This window comes from Lithobates pipiens, unplaced genomic scaffold (genome assembly GCF_037356315.1).
Source record: "Lithobates pipiens isolate NorthernLeopardFrog02 unplaced genomic scaffold, aLitPip1_a1.2 Scaffold_16, whole genome shotgun sequence".
NCBI lineage: Eukaryota > Metazoa > Chordata > Amphibia > Anura > Ranidae > Lithobates > Lithobates pipiens.
Window position 1 is genome coordinate 612837493 of NW_027507748.1, and position 19922 is coordinate 612857414.

The 19922-nt window shown below is 45.7% G+C and overlaps 1 protein-coding gene across 1 annotated transcript in view; it reads right to left on the reverse strand.

The window, feature by feature from the left end:
- The window catches only part of USP12 (ubiquitin specific peptidase 12), a 126688-nt gene extending 108200 nt beyond the window's left edge, over positions 1 to 18488 (reverse strand). Inside the window, exon 1 of the mRNA XM_077484062.1 lies at positions 18238 to 18488. Coding sequence (XP_077340188.1) covers positions 18238 to 18285 — 48 coding nt within the window. The 5' untranslated portion in view covers positions 18286 to 18488. The remainder of the gene's footprint in view (positions 1 to 18237) is intronic.
- Positions 18489 to 19922: the final 1434 nt, after the last annotated feature.

Sequence of the window (19922 nt, forward strand, 5' to 3'; positions counted from 1 at the left end):
CAGCACACCACGTTAAGGAGAGGCTTGTCGGTATGATCAGCGGGAGGAGCATTATCAGTGTGCAGCGTCGCAGGGGGTTAAGAGTGCAGGACTTGTTGTTAGACATGCTGTTAGAGACAGTTAGGTAAGTACAGTAAGCAAATGGTTAAGGTGTTCACATTTAGCATTTTATAAACACGCAAAAACAAACACACAGGACAGCCCATTGATTACAGGCTGTCCTGCGCATGGCAAAGTAACTCATGTACTTCATCACACTCTTCGTCTTTTTTTGCCTCATTTGAGGTGCCATTCCCAGTAAATAGCAACTATTTAGTATTATCCCTCCCCCCCTCCGGTGCCACAATCGGCACCTTTCGGGGGGGAGGGGGGTGCAGTTACCTGGATAATCCAGGTAACTGCACCCACTTCCGGCCAGACCGCCGCATGGCTCCGCCCACCGCCGCATGGCTCCGCCCCCCGTTGTGTTCTGGGAAACACACAGTTCCCAGAGACACAGCGGGGAACCAGCGCAGCGCGACTCGCGCATGCACAGTAGGGAACCGGGCAGTGAAGCCCTCTTGCTTCACTTCCCGATTCCCTGACAGAGGATGGCGGCGGTGGCTGCAGCGAGACCAGCGATCGCTCGTCATCTGCCGCCGACATCGCTGGAACCTGGGACAGGTAAGTGTGATATTATTAAAAGTCAGCAGCTGCAATATTAGTAGCTGCTGGCTTTTAATATTTTTTTTTTTTGTGCAGCTCCTCTTTAAAGTGGTTGTAAACCCTGTAAAACAACTTTTACCTACCGGTAAGCCTATAATAAAGCTCATCTGTAGGTACCGTGAATTTCTCCTAAACTTGCACAGTTTAGGAGTTATTCACTGTATCCACATGTGCTGATGTCATCGGCACCTGGGCACTGAAGAAACGGCTCGCTCGTGCCATTTCTTCAGCTTCTGTGTCGTTACCAACGGGAGTGACAACATTGCCGCTCCGGCCAATCACATCGCCGAAGCCCACGTATCCCGGAAATAGCTCAGAGACGACATGTGGCCAGTCACAGCGGTGTGCCGGGACCAACATTGTTCTAAGGTAAGTATTTCATAATGAGCTAGTGCAACCACTTTAAGAGTGACAGGCGGTTTTTGTATGTTTACAAAACGCAGCATTACAGCTAAAAATAAATATGCAGACAAAACAAAAATGTATCATTTAATAGGTAATGTTTACACAGGGCGGGCGGTTTTTGGAAAACTCAAGTTTAGCTTTAAAGTAGAGCTTCACGATTAATCGTTAAGAATCGAAATCGCGATCTTTTTCCCTTCCTGATCTTCAACAGCATGTCACAATATTTCTAACAAGTGCAGAGAGTTCTTACAGCTGGAAAAAAAAAAATCCAGACAGCCTGCTAAATTTTATTACAACACACAAATAAAAGAACAAAAAGATACTTTGTTTCTACTTATCAAAGGAAAGATCTCCAGAGTGTAGATGAGGGAAGTTTAACCATTTAAAGACCTACAAACCTTTTCAGACATTTGTTGCTTACAAGTAAAAATCATTTTCTGCTAGAAAATTACATGGAGCACCCAAACGTGATCTGATCTATATATTTTTTTTAGCAGAGACCCTAGAGAATAAAATGGTGGTTGCTGCAATATTTTATGTCACACCGTATTTCTGCAGTGATTTTTCAAACTCCATTTTTTTTTTCAAGAAAAAATATACTTTAAAGCGGAGGTCCACCCTAAAGTGGACCTTCCGCTCATCGTAACCCTTCCCCCCTCCGGTGCCACAATCGGCACCTTTCAGGGGGGAGGGGGTGCAGTTACCTGGATAATCCAGGTAACTGCACACACTTCCGGGACAGCTCTCTGCGGAAAGGGGCGTAACTTACGCCCCTTTCCGCAAGTGCCCGCCCCTTCCCGCAAGTGCCCCGCTGCCTGCTGGGAAACACACAGCTCCCAGAGGCAGCGGGGAGCGTCCTTATTGCGCAGCGCAATTCGCGCATGCGCAGTAGGGAACTGGGAAATGAAGCCGAAAGGCTCCATTTCCTGATTCCCATACCCAAGATGGCGGCAGCAGGACCCGACAGACGACCTAGCGATCGGCTTCGGGTGCCGACATCGCGGGCGCGCTGGACAGGTAAGTGTCACTATTTTAAAAGTCAGCAGCTGCAGTATTTGTAGCTGCTGGCTTTTAAAAAAAAAAAAAAAAACGCGGACTCCCTGTGGACTCCCGCTTTAATTACTTTAACTAAAAACAGTAAAGTTAGCCCAATTTTTTTTTGTATAATGTGAAAGAAGATGTCACACCATGAGAATTATGAGAGAATCGTGATCTTTATTCAAAGCAAAGAAAATCGTGATTCTCATTTTAGCCAATCGTGCAGCTCTACTTTAAAATTGAATTCCAGATAAAACTAAATACACCGTTGAAATACATATTTGCGATAAAACATGACAAATTCTATACAATCTCATGATTTACAGACATGTGCCAGATTGTATAAAGATAGAGGATAAAGATTCTTTTAAACATTTCCTCCCCACCCCTTAAACACCACTATATGCTTCAAAATGAAAAACATAAATGGCTATAAAACTTACTGAAACGTTCTTGAGTAAGCACCAGTATACTGTATGTTTGGCATTAATTACTAAGTGCCGTCAAACATACCAGCATAATAGATATTAGTAAAATGTCTGGAAAAGAGGTATTCTCTCCAAATACAGAAAGGCTTCTTCACAGTAAGAGCTGTGAAAATGTGGAACCCTCAAGAGCTTCTATTTTCTATGTATAAAAGGAAACAACCCTTCAACCACTGCAGTTTTCCCAAGTGACAACTAACACTTCCAGTGCTACAGCTGCTAAAACGCCAAATTATCACATGAGGTCAGGCCTTTTGCCCTTGGGTTTTTTAGCTTAAGGGCAAGTTCAAACCATAGAATGCAGTCCGGATGCATTCCAGGTGCTTTTCTGCATGCACGTTTTTGATGCATTCCGGTGCGTTTTTGATGCAGTCCAGTACCCCCCCTCTTTTTTCTTAACCTTAACCACTTGCTTACTGGACACTTAAACCCCCCCTCCTGCCCAGACCAATTTTCAGCTTTCAGCGCTGATGCACTTTGAATGACAATTACGCGGGCCATACAACACTGTACCCAAATTAAATTGTTATCATTGTTTTCCCACAAATAGAGCTTTCTTTTGGTGGTATTTAATTCCAGCTGGGAGTTTTATTTTCTGCTAAACAAACAAAAAAATATGCAAAATAAAAAATCATGTTTAATAGTTTGTTATAAAATTTTGCAAACAGGTCATTTTTCTCCTTCATTGAAATGCGCCGATGAGGCAGCACTGGTGGGCACTAATAGGCACAGTTAAGGCGACACTAATAGGCACAGATAAGGTGGCACTGATAGGCACAGATAAGGCAGTACTGATGGGCACAGATAAGGCGGCACTGATGGGTGGCACTAAGGGGCACTGATAGGTACCACTGATAGATGGGACTGATGGGCACTGATAGGTACCACTGATGGGCACGGATATGTGGCACTGAGGTGCAGCACTGTTCTTGAGGCAGATTGTGGGCACTGATAGGTGGCACTGTGGGTACTGATAGGTGGCACTGTGGGCACTGATGTATGGCACTATGGGCACTGATGGGTGGCACTTTTTTAAATATCTGGGTGGTACTGGCAGGGGGGCACTGATAAGCTGGCCGTGATTGGGACTGATGTCCCGATCACAGCCGCCGGTGATCGTTTTTTTTTTTCTCTCCTCGCGCTGTCAGCGCGAGGAGGAACAATAGCCGGTTACCAGCTCGGTTTTGTCACATGATCAGCTGTCATTGGCTGACAGCTGATCACGTGGTAAGCGGTCGGGATCGACCACTTGCTCGGATCCGTGATCAGGCGAGTCTCATAGACTCACTGATCACAGAGCGCGCCGTGCGCTAAGGGCAGGCCGCTCATGCACGGGACGACGTCAATAGACGTAGCCCCGGCAAAGCAGGTCCGCGCTGTAGCCGTCATTCAGCTATAGCGCAGATCTCTAGTGGTTAGATAAGGGTCAGTTCACACAACATGCAGTCCAGTGTGTTTTATTTCTGCATCAAAAACGCATGGAAAGTAGGTTATATGGTTTTCAATGGCATAGTTCACACCAGTGCGGTCAGTTCCAGAAAAAAAAAAAGTAGAACATGCTGCATTTTTTCTGCACTGGACTGTACTGGAAATCTGTAAAACGCACTGGAACGCATAAAAAAAAAAACGGTGTGAACTGGCCCTAATTATAAAAAAAAAAGGGGGGGGGTGGGGGGGAGAAGCCCTGGACTGCATCAAAAACACAACAAAAACACGCATACAGAAAAAAATCTGGCCAGCGTTTCTATGGTGTGAACTGGCCATAAGTGTGTTGCAGACAGTGCATTTTTTGTGTATTTAGGTGCAATCCATTGTGATTTACAGCGTTCCAGTACAGTCCAGTGCAGAAAAAATGCAGCATGTTCTACTTTTTTCTGGAGTGTACTGGAACTGCAAGCACTGGTGTGAACTATGCCATTGAAAATCATATAGCCTAATTTCCATGCGTTTTTGATGCAGAAAACAAATGCACTGGACCAATAGTGGTGTGAACTGGCCCTCAATGCTTTGGTTTGTGCACAGTAAATATAAATGTATTAAGGGCCAGTTCACCCCACATGCAGTCCAGTCAGTGCATTTTTTTCTGCATGGAAAGTATGGTATATGGTTTTCGATGGCATAGTTCACAGCAGTGTTTGCAGTTGCAGTGCGTTTCAGCTCCAGGAAAAAGGTACTGGAATGCTGTAAAATGCATCAAAAATGCACAGCAACGCACCTAAATGCACCAAAAACACACTGCAACATACTTGTCCTCATTTAAAGGCCCGTACACACGGTCTGACTTTTTGACAACAAACATGCAAATTAGCTGTTTTGGAGCAACATCCGACTGTGTGTACGCTCCATCGGACAAACTTTTTCTGTTTTCATCGGACTTTTGTTGGCTCTGCGAACGGACAAACTTTTTGACAACAGAAGTCCGATGGAGCAAAGTCCGACCGTGTGTATGCAAAAGCATCGGACTTTTGTACAAGGTACAAACACGCATGCTCAGAACCATTGCAAACGATCAGACTACAATACAGAAGTTGACCAAAGGTGGCGCTGGAGTCATTGAACGTCCTCTTTTGAAGCGGCGTCAGTACGTTGTGACGTCATTACGTTCGTGTTTGTTGTCAAAAAGTCCGACCGTGTGTATGCAATACAAACTTGTGGACAACACACTTTGTACAAAAGTCCACGGAAAAGTTTGTACAAGTCCGACCGTGTGTATGGGGCTTAAGATTAAGAAAAATTAGGGGGGGGAGCATGGGACTGCATCAAAAACACACCAAAAAACGCACGTGTAGAAAAGCACCTGGAACGCATCCGGACTGCGTTCCTATGGTGTGAACTGGCCTTAAATCTTATATCTCTTGATCTGTTTAATGAGCGTGTAAACAGTATAAATACAGGACACTGGGTACATAGTATGGCTTCATAAATGCTGCAGAGAATGCACACAAGGTCACAACCTAGCCTGTTTACTCTGCCTGCCTTCTGATGTCCTTCAATACAAATCCTCAAAGCTTCCACTTCTTTTGTGTGTAAAAGAAAAAAAAAAAAGGAACATCTGACTTTCAAATTGAAAATTTTCTGAAGCAAAGAAACTCATGGTAACCAATGAAGTCTCTACCTACTTAAAAGTTGTTGTAAACTTCAGACATGAAATATGAACAAAGCATATGCCTCTTTAGTGTGTGCTTGTCTCAATCCAGAGCACCAAGTGTCATTTCTGTCTACTGCTTCATTCCTCTGATATCAGCACGAGTCACTTCTGACAAGCTTTACTGATACCAAGAGAATAAAGGTGAGAGGGGAAGGACCTCCCGCTGATTGACAGCCCCAGCACTGTTCCTGTGAGCTGTGTAAAGGGGGGGGGTCTCTTCCCTCCAGTCAACTCTGCACACCTCAATTAGGAAAGCTCTAAGACCCCATTCACACCTGAGCGTTTTGTAGCTTGACGCCTGAAGCTACAAAACACTGGAGGGGAAAAAATCCATTATTCTCAATGGAGATGGTTCACATCTCCACTCCAAGTCGCCTGAAGCTCAAACAAGTTCCGGACCCTTTTTCGCGCGAAATCGGGCTGATTTGGTCGTTTTTCTTCTTTTAACATTGGTGACCTTTTGCCCTGCACAAATTTGCGGCAAATCGCGGTAAAAAACGCCGCAAAAAACGCTTGAAAACGCTGTGCTCAGGTGTGAATGCAGCCTTACAGTGTGACTTCAACTCTCCCCCCCCCCTTTTTTTCTGACAGCTCAGACAAGCTTTATAAATTCTGGACTTTGAATATATGTAGAGAGGAGAAGACTGCAGATGAACAGGTACATCTTATGTAGGAGGATTTTGTTTTTCCATCTGTCATTATCACCTGTGGCCAGTCCCTTCACCGAATTTATGTAAGGGTTCACAGCCACTTTGGGGGGGGGGGGGGAATCAGTAAAGAGATTCATTCTGGTTATTTACTGCCCTCTACACAGTTTCTCTCCAAGAGATTTCTATCCTGCCAAGCAGACATTGTTTCAGGTTGACTACACAGAAAAATCTTTAACAGAACTAAAAAAAAAAAAAAAAAAAAAGGAAAAACTCACTTGTGAGCCATTTTCCTTTGTGTCATACTCATTCCTCCACATCTTCCCAATCCTTAGCACTGGAGTCACATCACATGTTGCATTTAGTGTGTGTTGACTCACATTAAAACGCACTTGAGTTGAAGTCAGTGCTGAAATCAGTTTTGTAATGGTGTGCTTCCATTCCCCAACACCAGAAGCCAAAATGCTTCTCAGTTTTTATTAGGTTTATGCGCACTGTAGAAGAAATGACAGATTTCGCCACATAAGCTTAATGAATTTAACGTGGATTCGGTTGCTATATTGGTGCAATTTTAAAAGCAGAACTGCACTGCATCTGAGCACCACTGACCAAAAATGCTATTTGATTAATTTTTAATATTCAATGCAAACTTCCCCATCCATCCATCCATCTCTCAATGCTTTATTTTGTTGAGAAATCACTTTGAAAAAAAACCCCTCTAGCATTTCTGGCCGGGCCATCTTGAGAAAGGGCAGATGATTCATATAGCATTTACTTCCTGGAATCCATCTGCCCTTAGCTTGGGCCTGCATTCTGAAGACTCCTGAGATGTATGACATAATTCGCCTGGGCCAGGAAATAACTGAATAAAAAAAATAAAAAAAGTTTAAAACCCAATTATGATATACTTTCCTATTTACTAATGCTAGAGGCAGATCCACCTTAGGCTGTGGCTATACATTTATAAACTCTTTTTACTGCCTTAGTATGCATAGTATGGACACAAGTTTAATCTAAATTATATGTAATCCACTGCAACCAATTTTATTTTCTGTTTCTTACAAAGCCAACCACATTCACACTTCCAAACCATGTTCTAAGCTGACTAGAGGCTGTAAAAAAACGTCATTAACATTTTTTTAGGCTTTCTAAAGTGAGCGGAAAAAAAAAAAATTAAAAAAAAATAAAAGGCAGCCACAGTTGGTGTAAATTTTGTGTATTCCAAGCAGCAGCTCTCAGAACCCCCCAAAAAGTATCACACTCAGCATTACAGCACTGCCTGGACTAAATAGTGAGCAGGTAGGCTACTCTTCATTATTACATTTGAGTACAGCGTACCACGAAGCATCTGCAGTCAGTGAGATCCCTATGGTTTGAAGTGGAAGTCCAGCCACTTCTAACCCCTATTCTATCTACCCTGTGAAAGGAAGATAGAGATAGAGATAGAGATAGAGATAGAGATAGAGATAGAGATAGAGATAGAGATAGAGATAGAGATAGAGATAGAGATAGAGATAGAGATAGAGATAGAGATAGAGATAGAGATAGAGATAGAGATAGAGATAGAGATAGAGATAGAGATAGAGATAGAGATAGAGATAGAGATAGAGATAGAGATAGAGATAGAGATAGAGATAGAGATAGAGATAGAGATAGAGATAGAGATAGAGATAGAGATAGAGATAGAGATAGAGATAGAGATAGAGATAGAGATAGAGATAGAGATAGAGATAGAGATAGAGATAGAGATAGAGATAGAGATAGAGATAGAGATAGAGATAGAGATAGAGATAGAGATAGAGATAGAGATAGAGATAGAGATAGAGATAGAGATAGAGATAGAGATAGAGATAGAGATAGAGATAGAGATAGAGATATATCGCTGACGTCACCCATAGACTTGCCGTGGGGCATAGGTTGTCTCTCCTCTACACTGAAGCCGCCATGAACAGCTGATCATGTGATCAGACCATCACATGCAGCTGTTGTCAGCAAACTCTCCTTTTCATTGGAGAGATCATGACTGGATTTTTCTCAGAATAGGCAAGTATACACATCTTCCTTTCAAGGGGTAAATAAAAAGGGGTTTAGAAGGGAGTGGAAGCAGATTTAAGCTAAGGGAACAAAATGGACTTACACTTTAATATGCAATTTTGCAGTTGAATACTTCAGAGGATGTTTTCTAGGCCTTTACCATTGATAGAATATTATAAGTAATATTTATTGATGCTGAACTCCAGGTATGGATTTTAGTGCATAATTACACTGGAACAGAATGGACCAATGTCTATCTATGAGCCATACCTGTGAGACTGATGGAGGAAATGAGCCACTGTAATAGGTAATTACTACTTCAGCAATCTCCACTGTATTCGGGGTCCCATGCTGAGCGGCAGCCCTGCTTCATAGTACAGGGGGTCCCCGGGTTACAAACAAGATAGGGACTGTAGGTTTGTTCTTAAAGAGGGATTTCACTGTAAAAAATAATTATTAAAAGCCAGCAGCTACAAATACTGCAGCTGCTGACTTTTAATAAATGGACACTCACCTGTCCCAGGGTCCAGCGATGTCAGCAGCCTAGACTGAACAATCGCTTGGCTCTCGGCTGCTGCCATTCTAGGTGAGGGAATCAGGAAGTGAAGGGTTGCGGCTTCACTTCCCGGTTCCCTACCGTGCATGCGCAAGTCGCGCAGCACAATAGGAATGGTCCGCGCTGTCTCTGGGACCCGTGTGTGTCCCAGCAGACAGCGCGCCAGGACAAAAAGAGGCGTAGACTCCCGTGGGAGTCTATGCCCGTAAGTGGGTGCAAATACCTGTCTTAGACAGGTATCTGCACCCCCCACCCCCCTGAAAGGTGCCAACTGTAGCACCGGAGGGGGGGGAGGGTTCCGATGAGCGGAAGTTCCACTTTAGGGTGGAACCACGCTTTAAGTTGAATCTGTCTGTAAGTCGGAACAGGTACATTTTTTAAGTGTAGCTCCAGCCAAAAAATCTATTTTTAAGCTTTTTGGATAACATAAGGAAGGGTTATCACCCTGTACAGAAGATTTCACCTCACTTTCTGTCCCAATGATAATTGGATTTTGAAAATATTGGGCTGTTAGGGAAACAAGGATTGGTGATAAAGCATCAGTAGAGAAACCTTTTTCCCAGATTAACTCTTACAGGAGATAATTTCCCTTCCTAGGGGTAGATTTCTTCTTACTTCCTGTTATTTCCCTCCGTTGGTAAGTAGGAGTCGTTTGTAAGTTGGATGTTTGTAAGTAGGGGACCGCCTGTAAATACAGGGGGCTGCAAGCTTGGCATGGGCACCATTCGCAGAATGCCCTGTATTTTTCCCAATGAATGCAAAGCATTCTCCAATTGGATGAGCCAGTGAGGTGATGTAAACATTTCCACCTTGTCCAATCAGAGAACGTTCTGCATGGTGTCCTGTGACTGGCGTTTGTGTGGGTAACTCCTTGTGGTTACTATAAAGCTGGGCAGTCACTTGGCATGGGACCCAGAAGACAGCAGCCATCTACTACAGTGACTATCAACTTCCACAGGTCTGCCATATGCATACTTACATTGCTCCAAGCTAGATCGAATTAATTATGCATTATTATTCATACCTGGAGTTCAGCTTTAAAGGGGTTGTAAAGGTAAATGTTTTTTCACCTTAAAGCATTCTATGCATTAAGGCGAAAAAACATCTCACAGTGCCGGCGCCCCCAGTCCCCCCGTTTTACTTACCTCACCCCTCGAAAGTCCCGCACTTGTCCCCCGACATCCTTTCCACCGTTCAGCCTGGCCGCTGATTGGCTGGAGTGGATGGATGGAAAGCAACGCAGCCATTGGCTCACGCTGCTGTCAATCAAATCCACTGATGCGGAGCGCGGGGGGGCGGGCCGTGTGATACAGCGAGCGGCTATAGCCGCCGGCTGTATCACGGGAGCGCGCCCGCAGATGCTTCTCACCATGCGAGGGAGCTCGCATGAACGTGAGAAGCACCTGCAGGAGGAAGCCGAGACAGCCGCCGAGGGACCCCAGAAGAACAGGTTCGGGGCCACTCTGCACAGTGGAGGTAAGTATAACATGTTTGTTATTTTAAAAAAAATAAAAAAAATTCACTTTACAATCCCTTTAAGTACCAATGTTCTGTCATTTACATTAAAAGATAATGACTAACTTTAATAAAATTAAGCTCCAAATCTTACCGCCTTCCACATGGAAATTTTGAAATGCAAAACAGTGACTTCAGAAATCAGAAAAAGAAACTGCAACTTAATTCAATATACAGCTCATCTGGGGCAGCTCTTGTTGCCAGCGTATACTTACTGCACAAGTAAAAGATTAAAAACTATTTAACCACTTAAGGACCGCCTCACGCCCATATACGTTGGCAGAATGGCACAGCTGGGCACAAGCACGTACGGGTACGTTGCCCTTTAAGTGCCCAGCCGTGGGTCGCGTGTGCGCCACCGGCGGAGCACTCGCAACCCGGTCCTGAGCTCCGTGGCAGCGGGACCCAATCGCCGCCAGTGTCCCGCGATCGGGTCACAGAGCTGAAGAACGGGGAGTGTTCTGTGTAAACAAACCTCTCCTCGTGCTTCCTAGTGAGCCTGTCACTGATCGTCTGTTCCCTGTCACAGGGAAAGACAATCAGTAACGTCACACGCCAAGCCACGCCCCCTACAGTAAAAAAAAAAAAAAAAAAAAAAAACACACTTAACCCCTACACTGCCCCCTAGTGGTTAACCCCTTCACTGCCAGTGAAATTTTTACAGTAATCAGTGCATTTTTAATCGCACTGATCGCTGTTTTAATGTCAATGGTCCAAAAAATGTGTCAAAATTGTCCGACGTGTCTGCCATAATGTCGCAGTCACAATAAAAATAAAAAAAAAAAAAAAAAAAAAAAAAAAAAAATCGCTGAATGCTGCCATTACTAGTAAAAAATAAAATTATTAATAAAAATGCCATAAAACTATCCCCTATTTTGTAGACGCTATAACTTTTGCGCAAGCCAATCAAACGCTTATTGCTATTTTTTTTACCAAAAATATGTAGAAGAATACGTATCGGCCTAAACTGAAGGAAAAAAAAAATTTTTTATATATTTTTGGGGGATATTTATCATAGCAAAAAGTAAAAAATATTGCATTTTTTTTCAAAATTGTCGCTCTATTTTTGTTTATAGCGCAAAAATTAAAAACCACAGAGGTGATCAAATACCACCAAAAGAAAGCTCTATTTGTGGGAAAAAAGGATGGCCGATTTTGTTTGAAAGCCATGTCGCACGACCGCGCAATTGTCAGTTAAATCAACGCAGTGCCGAATTGCAAAAAGGGGCTTGGTCCTTTAGCTGCCAAATTGTGTGGGGCTTAAGTGGTTAACCAATCATTCAAATTTATTATTTCTGCAGAAGCCTTCAGCTTTCTCTGTGCAGCTTCCCTGAACTCCTGGTTGGAGAGCACACAATTTAAGGCCTCATGCACACTGCAAGTTTTTACAGCAGCTGTTTTGGCAGTAGACGTTTTTTTCTACAGTCATTAAACTCCCCATCATGTTATCCTATGTGTACACATAAGCAGTTATCAACAGTTTTGGGCAGTGGTGTTTTTGAGCATTTAAAAAAATAAATAAATAATAATTAAAAAAAAAAAAACACAATACTAGTGGGTTCTGAGAGACGTTTTTCAGCTGTAAAAATGCTCTAACGTTGATAGACGTCGATAAACGCTCAAAAACTTCACTCACCAGCATTTAACGTTTTTGATCCATTAGAAAAAAAAAATTCTTTAAAAAAAAAAAAAAAAAAAAAAACGCTAAATTCGTAAAAACGATGATAAACGCTATTGCAAAAACGTTGAAAAAAGCTGAAAAGTTTAAAAAAATACTGCAAAGCTACTGGAGTTTTTATAACGTTATTTTAACTCCCAGTGTGCATGAGGACTTATTGTAATCTAGTGTCATCTGATTGCTCTCTTCAGGACATGTCCCCTCATTCATAGTGCCTTGCACATGCGTGCCCGTAGTGACGTCGTATTCATTTTCACTTGCTGCGTTTCTCCAGCGCAGGCAGCAGATGCATGTTCTTTTTAAGCATGCTCAAAGGGGTTTGCACAGCAAGCTAAGAAGCCATCCTTACCACGGGGATTGGGGCCAGTGGTCACAGTCAGTGTGAAAAGGGAGGATAGATAAAAGCTGAAGACAAAGCAAGGTCTACCCTCAGCATCCTAACCATGTTCGAAAGCAAAATAAAATAAAAAATAAAAAAAAATAAAGAAAGAAAATGTTTGGCACCACATTAGCACCTCAGCAATTTCAAGTGTGTCCCCCATGTGCAGTTCAGGATTTCAGGTCCCATTGGGAGTCCCTGATGAACAAACTTTTTTTAAAACGTTTTCTTGTGTAACTAACTACTGTCTCTTCCTTCCAGTAACTAACTAGCTTATGTTTTTGCCCAAAACAAAAATGCTCAAATCTGAAAAAATGAATAAAAAAACTGCTTCAAAGTCACAAGAATCATGTGAATCCTGACTCAAGCACAAATGAAATGTTAGGCAACAAGACAGGTGGTACAAGATGCTAATCTCCCTGCTAAATCCTGTGCCAAGGTGCAGCTGGTGCACAGAACTGCAATACTGCCACACAAGTACAGTATATGAATCTATTGCTCATACCAACCAGTGAGAAATGACAGTTCATAATTTATAGGGAGAAATCCCCTCCTTACTACTAAAAGTAAAGAGACAGACACCGCAATGGCTGTGCCAACAGATGGACTGTATGTTATTACAACACACAAAAAGATAATCTAGAAGAGAGGGCTAAGAAGAACATCCGAGCTCCTGATGACACCTGTGCCTAGGGCCAGATAACAAAACACACACAGGCAGGAGATGGTAATCGTTCTAATTGTAACCTGCAGGTTTCAGCTGCTGTGGTTTGTGTATAAAATAGCCGCAGGCACCATGCGAGACAACAAGTCCACCTAGACCTCATACTCCATCCCAGAGGAGAGGACTTGACACAGAAAAAAAAAAAAGTACCTGTTGCTTTTAATAACACCCCTGCGATAAATATGGGGAATACAAAGAATTGCTGAGTGGTCAAAATGTTATTACATACAATATTATGAAATACACTGATCCGCCGTAGCTTTATGACTACTTACCTAGTATTGAGTAGATACCTCTATTGCTGGCAAAACAGACCTGACGAGGCATGGAGGCCACTGGAAGGTGTGCTGGCACCAAGCCGCCATAGCAGAGATAAGCTCACCTTCAGGAACACTCCACTTTTTAGCATGTTTCTACTGCTGCAACCTCTCCTCATACCGCGGCAACTAGTGACAGCGAGCCTGGGGCTCCGCCCACCTAGCTGCATCATGCATTCACAGAGGGCACAACTACACGTACTGTTAGCCTTTGTGGCTGTTGGCTTGTAGTTCTCAATGAATGACCAGGGTGCTGTTGTGTACTCTGGTTGTTCATCGTTTCTTCCTGTCAGTGTGCAAGTGCTTGCTTGTCCGAGCAGACAGCTTACCCTTACAGTCTGCAAGAGTCCTGATCTGCACCCACATATGCAGCTGCAATGCTTTGCAGGCTGCTAGTAAAAAATAAACTTTTTTTTTTTTACCTGCAAAAAGATGTGCATTTTTTTCTACAAATGGTGAACTTATTCTTCAAGTCCTGTAGGTTGCGAGTGGGGCCTCCATGGATCAGATTTCTTTTTCCAGCACATCCCACAGATGCTCTATTGGAATGAGATCTGCAGAATGTGAAGGCCAAGTCAACACCTCACACTCATTGTTGTGTTCCACAAACCATTTTTGCAGTGTGGCTGGGCACATTACCTTGCTGAAAGAAGCCATCTCCACCAAGGAATACCATTTCTATAAAGAGGCGTACTTGGTCAGAAACAATGTTTAGGTAGGTGGTACAAGTCAAACTAACATCCGGATGAATGGCAGCACCTAGGTTTCCCAGCAGAACATTGCCCAAAGTACCACACTGCCTCTGCCAACATTCTGCTGCCATCTCTTCACCAGGTAAGTGACACACATGCACCCGGCCATCCACATGTTGTAAAGGAAAATGTGATTGAACAAGGCCACCTTCTTCCATTGCTCTGTGGTCCAGTTCAGATGCTCACAAGCTTCTGGTTGTGGACACGGGTCAGCATGGGCCCCTGACTGGTCTGTAGCTACACAGCAAACAGCAATATCCATTTTCTCTGCTCTCACCACTTCAGGGACAACGTGTTCACTTTCTGCCTCATATCTCACCGACTTTCAGATGTCATTGTAACAAAAAAAAATAATCAACCTAATTCACTTAACCTGAGTGTTCAAAAGGGTATAGCTGATCGGTGTAGCTATGGCACATGTGGAAACATGTGTGGCACATTGCAAAACCAAGGCAAGGTCAGCATCATTTAACCTAATTTTAGTGCCAAAACTCAGCAGTTTCTTATGCAACATGGCCTTTGGGATTTGCTCAGCCCAGAGCAATGGGCAGCTACTGATCTTTGTGCTGATGAGGAGCCATGTGAATATACACTATAGACCTCAGTCATGCTAAAGACTGCTAATGTCATTCATAACAAGAAATGACACATTACACAGAACACAATCTGCATCTAGCGCTCATCCCAGAGAACTATGTGGACTTTGGCTGTACAAAACTGACTGAACCATTGTGACCAGATTCAAGTGAAAAGAAACACGGCTCCTTCTGCTTGCTACAGGTGAGGACTCGACTTCTTCTATTCGACATCTAGCTTTTCTGCAGCAATCAAACAGCCAGAGTCTTCAAATAAAACCCCCGAAACCCAACATTTGATAAAGTATTGATATAGATGAGATAACAGGCAAAAATCACTTGAACCGCAAAGCTCAGCGCTGAATTTTATAACATTATAAACCATTTGTACAGTTAGAAAGCAAACAACACAACATACCTGTGTGCATGTATCAATTGGTTTAGTAGTGTTATCAAACCATATAAACTATGCCTACCATAAAATAAAAGACAGCCCGTCATACCTGCACCATGCTTGTGGGCTGTGTACTACTACCAGCAGCTTTGAAGTGTTGGTCATGGCTGCATTTATGGGGTGCGGGGCACAGTACATGTATGATGGGGCACAGTACATGTATGATGGGGCACCTGAGCCATCCATCTCAAGCCTAATATGCACACAGGACATGATCCCCGGGAGGAATCTCCTACTTTCAATGTTCTTAATTCCAAGGAAAATACAAATCCTTCTACATAAACATAGCTGGTCCACTCTATGGTTATGGAGGAGAGAATGCTGGGAGCTCTTCATGACACACATGTATAAACATCCCCAGAGGTTGTATGTATTTCTGGCAGGGGAGGTGTTACTCCATACCAATGTACACAGCCCACACAGCTGACTGCATAAAGCTCTATCCCAGATCTATGCCCCTCATGCCTCTGCCCTCCTGCACCTCTACACTCTCCCCCCCCCCCACCTGCACTGCTACCCACACATCTGCCCACCTGTACCCACCCTCCCCTACAGCTCTATGCCACACATTGCAACCAGCAAATTCACACCTGTGTCCACCTGCAGATTTATCCCCCCCAACACACCTGTACCCACCCGTGTCTCTACCCCCCCCCCCCCACCTGGATCTCTAGTACCCTCCCCTCACACCTGGATCTCTATTCTCCTCTCCCCACACCTGGATCTCTAGTACCCTCCCCTCACACCTGGATCTCTATTCTCCTCTCCTCACACCTGGATCTCTATTCTCCTCTCCCCACACCTGGATCTCTATTCTCCTCTCCCCACACCTGGATCTCTAGTCCCCTCCCCTCACGCCTGGATCTCTAGTCCCCTCCCCTCACGCCTGGATCTCTAGTCCCCTCCCCTCACGCCTGGATCTCTAGTCCCCTCCCCTCACGCCTGGATCTCTAGTCCTCTCCCCTCACGCCTGGATCTCTAATCCCCTCCCCTCACGCCTGGATCTCTAGTCCCCTCCCCTCACACCTGGATCTCTATTCTCCTCTCCTCACACCTGGATCTCCATTCTCCTCAAACCTGGATCTCTATTCTCCTCTCCTCACACCTGGATCTCTTGTCCCCTCCCCTCACGCCTGGATCTCTAGTCCCCTCACGCCTGGATCTCTAGTCCCCTCACGCCTGGATCTCTAGTCCCCTCCCCTCACACCTGGATCTCTATTCTCCTCTCACCTAGATCTCTAGTCCCCTCTCCTCACACCTGGATCTCTATTCCCCTCTCCTCACACCTGGATCTCTATTCTCCTCACACCTGGATCTCTATTCTCCTCACACCTGGATCTCTATTCTCCTCACACCTGGATCTCTATTCTCCTCGCACCTGGATCTCTATTCCCCTCTCCTCGCACCTGGATCTCTATTCCCCTCTCCTCGCACCTGGATCTCTATTCCCCTCTCCTCGCACCTGGATCTCTATTCCCCTCTCCTCGCACCTGGATCTCTATTCCCCTCTCCTCGCACCTGGATCTCTATTCCCCTCTCCTCGCACCTGGATCTCTATTCCCCTCTCCTCGCACCTGGATCTCTATTCCCCTCTCCTCGCACCTGGATCTCTATTCCCCTCTCCTCGCACCTGGATCTCTATTCCCCTCTCCTCGCACCTGGATCTCTATTCCCCTCTCCTCGCACCTGGATCTCTATTCCCCTCTCCTCGCACCTGGATCTCTATTCCCCTCTCCTCGCACCTGGATCTCTATTCCCCTCTCCTCGCACCTGGATCTCTATTCCCCTCTCCTCGCACCTGGATCTCTTTTCCCCTCTCCTCGCACCTGGATCTCTATTCCCCTCTCCTCGCACCTGGATCTCTTTTCCCCTCTCCTCGCACCTGGATCTCTTTTCCCCTCTCCTCGCACCTGGATCTCTTTTCCCCTCTCCTCGCACCTGGATCTCTATTCCCCTCTCCTCGCACCTGGATCTCTTTTCCCCTCTCCTCGCACCTGGATCTCTTTTCCCCTCTCCTCGCACCTGGATCTCTTTTCCCCTCTCCTCGCACCTGGATCTCTATTCCCCTCTCCTCGCACCTGGATCTCTATTCCCCTCTCCTCGCACCTGGATCTCTATTCCCCTCTCCTCGCACCTGGATCTCTATTCCCCTCTCCTCGCACCTGGATCTCTATTCCCCTCTCCTCGCACCTGGATCTCTATTCCCCTCTCCTCGCACCTGGATCTCTATTCTCCTCTCCTCCCACCTGGATCTCTATTCTCCTCTCACCTGGATCTCTATTCCCCTCTCCTCTCACCTGGATCTCTATTCCCCTCTCCTCACACCTGGATCTCTATTCTCCTCTCACCTGGATCTCTATTCCCCTCTCCTCACACCTGGATCTCTATTCTCCTCACACCTGGATCTCTATTCCCTTCTCCTCACACCTGAATCTCTATCCTCTCCTCACACTTGCAGCTCCCTCACCCTTCTACCCCCCCCCCCGTGTAACCTGCACTCCTCCCCACATGGACCTCTATCCACCCCACTCACACCTGCAGCTCCCTCACCCTTCTACCCCCCCGTGTAACCTGCACTTTCCTCCCCTCACAGCTGCCCCTGATGTGGGGTGTGCTGGCAGTACTCTTCCCTGGCGGACAGGTCTTATATCTCCAGGCCCCCCCTCCCTGACTTCCCATTCCACCTGCCAGCCAGCATTAGGCCTCATCCCCGGCCTCTCGTAACTCCGCACACCGCAAAGTGGACTCCGCCCCGTCCCCTACCCGGGTTGTCCGTCCCCTGCAGCCCTCCCCCCGGATCCGGCTCCCAGGCCTTCCACACCTACCATGGTACAAATAGAAGCGATCCTGGAGACTGTCATTAGGATTTCCATCCGCCCGGCGCCATCTTCACCCTATCACCGCCAATAGACAGGCCGGAGCCGCGCGCTCCCGCCCATCGGACACTCCGTACTGAGTCAGTGCGCGCCCGAGACCCCCTGTGCGCGCCCCCGCCGGTGCTGGAGAAGGGGGAGGAGTTGGGGAGGGAGATGATGGAAGTTCAGTGATAGAGAGGAGGCGCGTGCCCGTCACATGAGGGGGAGACAGAGGAGGCGCGTGCCCGTCACATAAGGGTGACAACTCCTCCTGTCATCTCAGCCTGTGTCCCCTCTCCTCCCACAATCCACCTCTCCATTACAAACGTCAATGGAGACGCCTCACAGCAGGGGCACGTCTACATGGAGTTTGTATGTTCCTGCATATTGTCATAGGTATCAAAACACAGAGCCATGAATCACAAAACGACATATTTCTCCTGTACATTACCTTCCAGATTCTGTCATAGAGCCACCAGGTTCTGTCATAAGACAATTGTAGGGAAAAATTGCTGCCCAGGCTCCATTAGACTTGCAGGGGCTTGTGAAAAGCGTTCTGTGGGGGATCACTTTTCAGAGAGCGGTACAGGCGTGGCTGACATACATTCAGAGGTAGATGTGAAATTTTTCTTTGACAGCCGAACAATGGGAATAGCGAGCTGTAACCAAGAAGAGCCTACAGTTTGGCTTGGCCCTATGTACTTCAAGGGGTCTTGCTCAGTGGGCGAGAAGTAGGGCCAAAGCTATTTTTCCCATGCTTCCCGGCGGGTCACAGGAGTGTACCTTGTTCTGCACTCATGTGACCCAGATTCAGCCGACAGCGAGATAAAGTCCATATCGGCTGACGTCACAGAGCGGGACCAGGCTTTGCGGTGATCCCAACTAACAGCAGTCCTGGAAGCTCATTCATAGAGGAAACCCGGGCTGCTGTTAGAAACCACGGGGCCCCATATAGCCTACCTGATATGGGCCCCCACCCCACCAAATATGTAAAAAATACACTCAACCCATCATTAGTGGTCAGAAACATAAAATAACTGTACTGAGTCCATAAATAAGGATGAGCTCAGGCGTGTCCACGTACGCCACGTGCTGAGCCTGCCAGGAAGTCGGCGCAGCGCTGCGCTAATCATAGCAGGCAATGAGACATTGCCCCGATGCACGGCTGCAGAGATCGGGCAATGTCTCACTGCCTGTGATTAGAGCAGCGCTGCGCCGACTTCCTGGCGGGCTCAGCACGTGGCAATTGCAAACATGCCTGAGCTCATCCTTATTCATAAATAAAGCTTTGTGGGTAAATAAGTGGCTGGAGCTGTGCGTAGGCAGGCTAGGTCATGTCATGGGGACCTCTACGGATACAGCCACAGGTCCTAATTTGACAGGTGTGTTGATGCAGGTGTATGGCCCCCGAATACAGTCAGTGTGCATTTGGGGCCACTCACTCACACCCGCACACCTGTCAAATTAGGACTTGCGGCTGTGTTGGTACAGCCACTGCGTCCTCATAGAGTAACAAACAGATGTCTCGAGCTGCACAAACTGATCATTCATACCTCATAGACCAGAATGTGAATGAGCCCTTTTTACAAGTGTAGCACCCTCTACCTTTAGGTAGGTGCTAGAGTTCAGTTTTTGGCCAGTGCAGGTAAATTTAG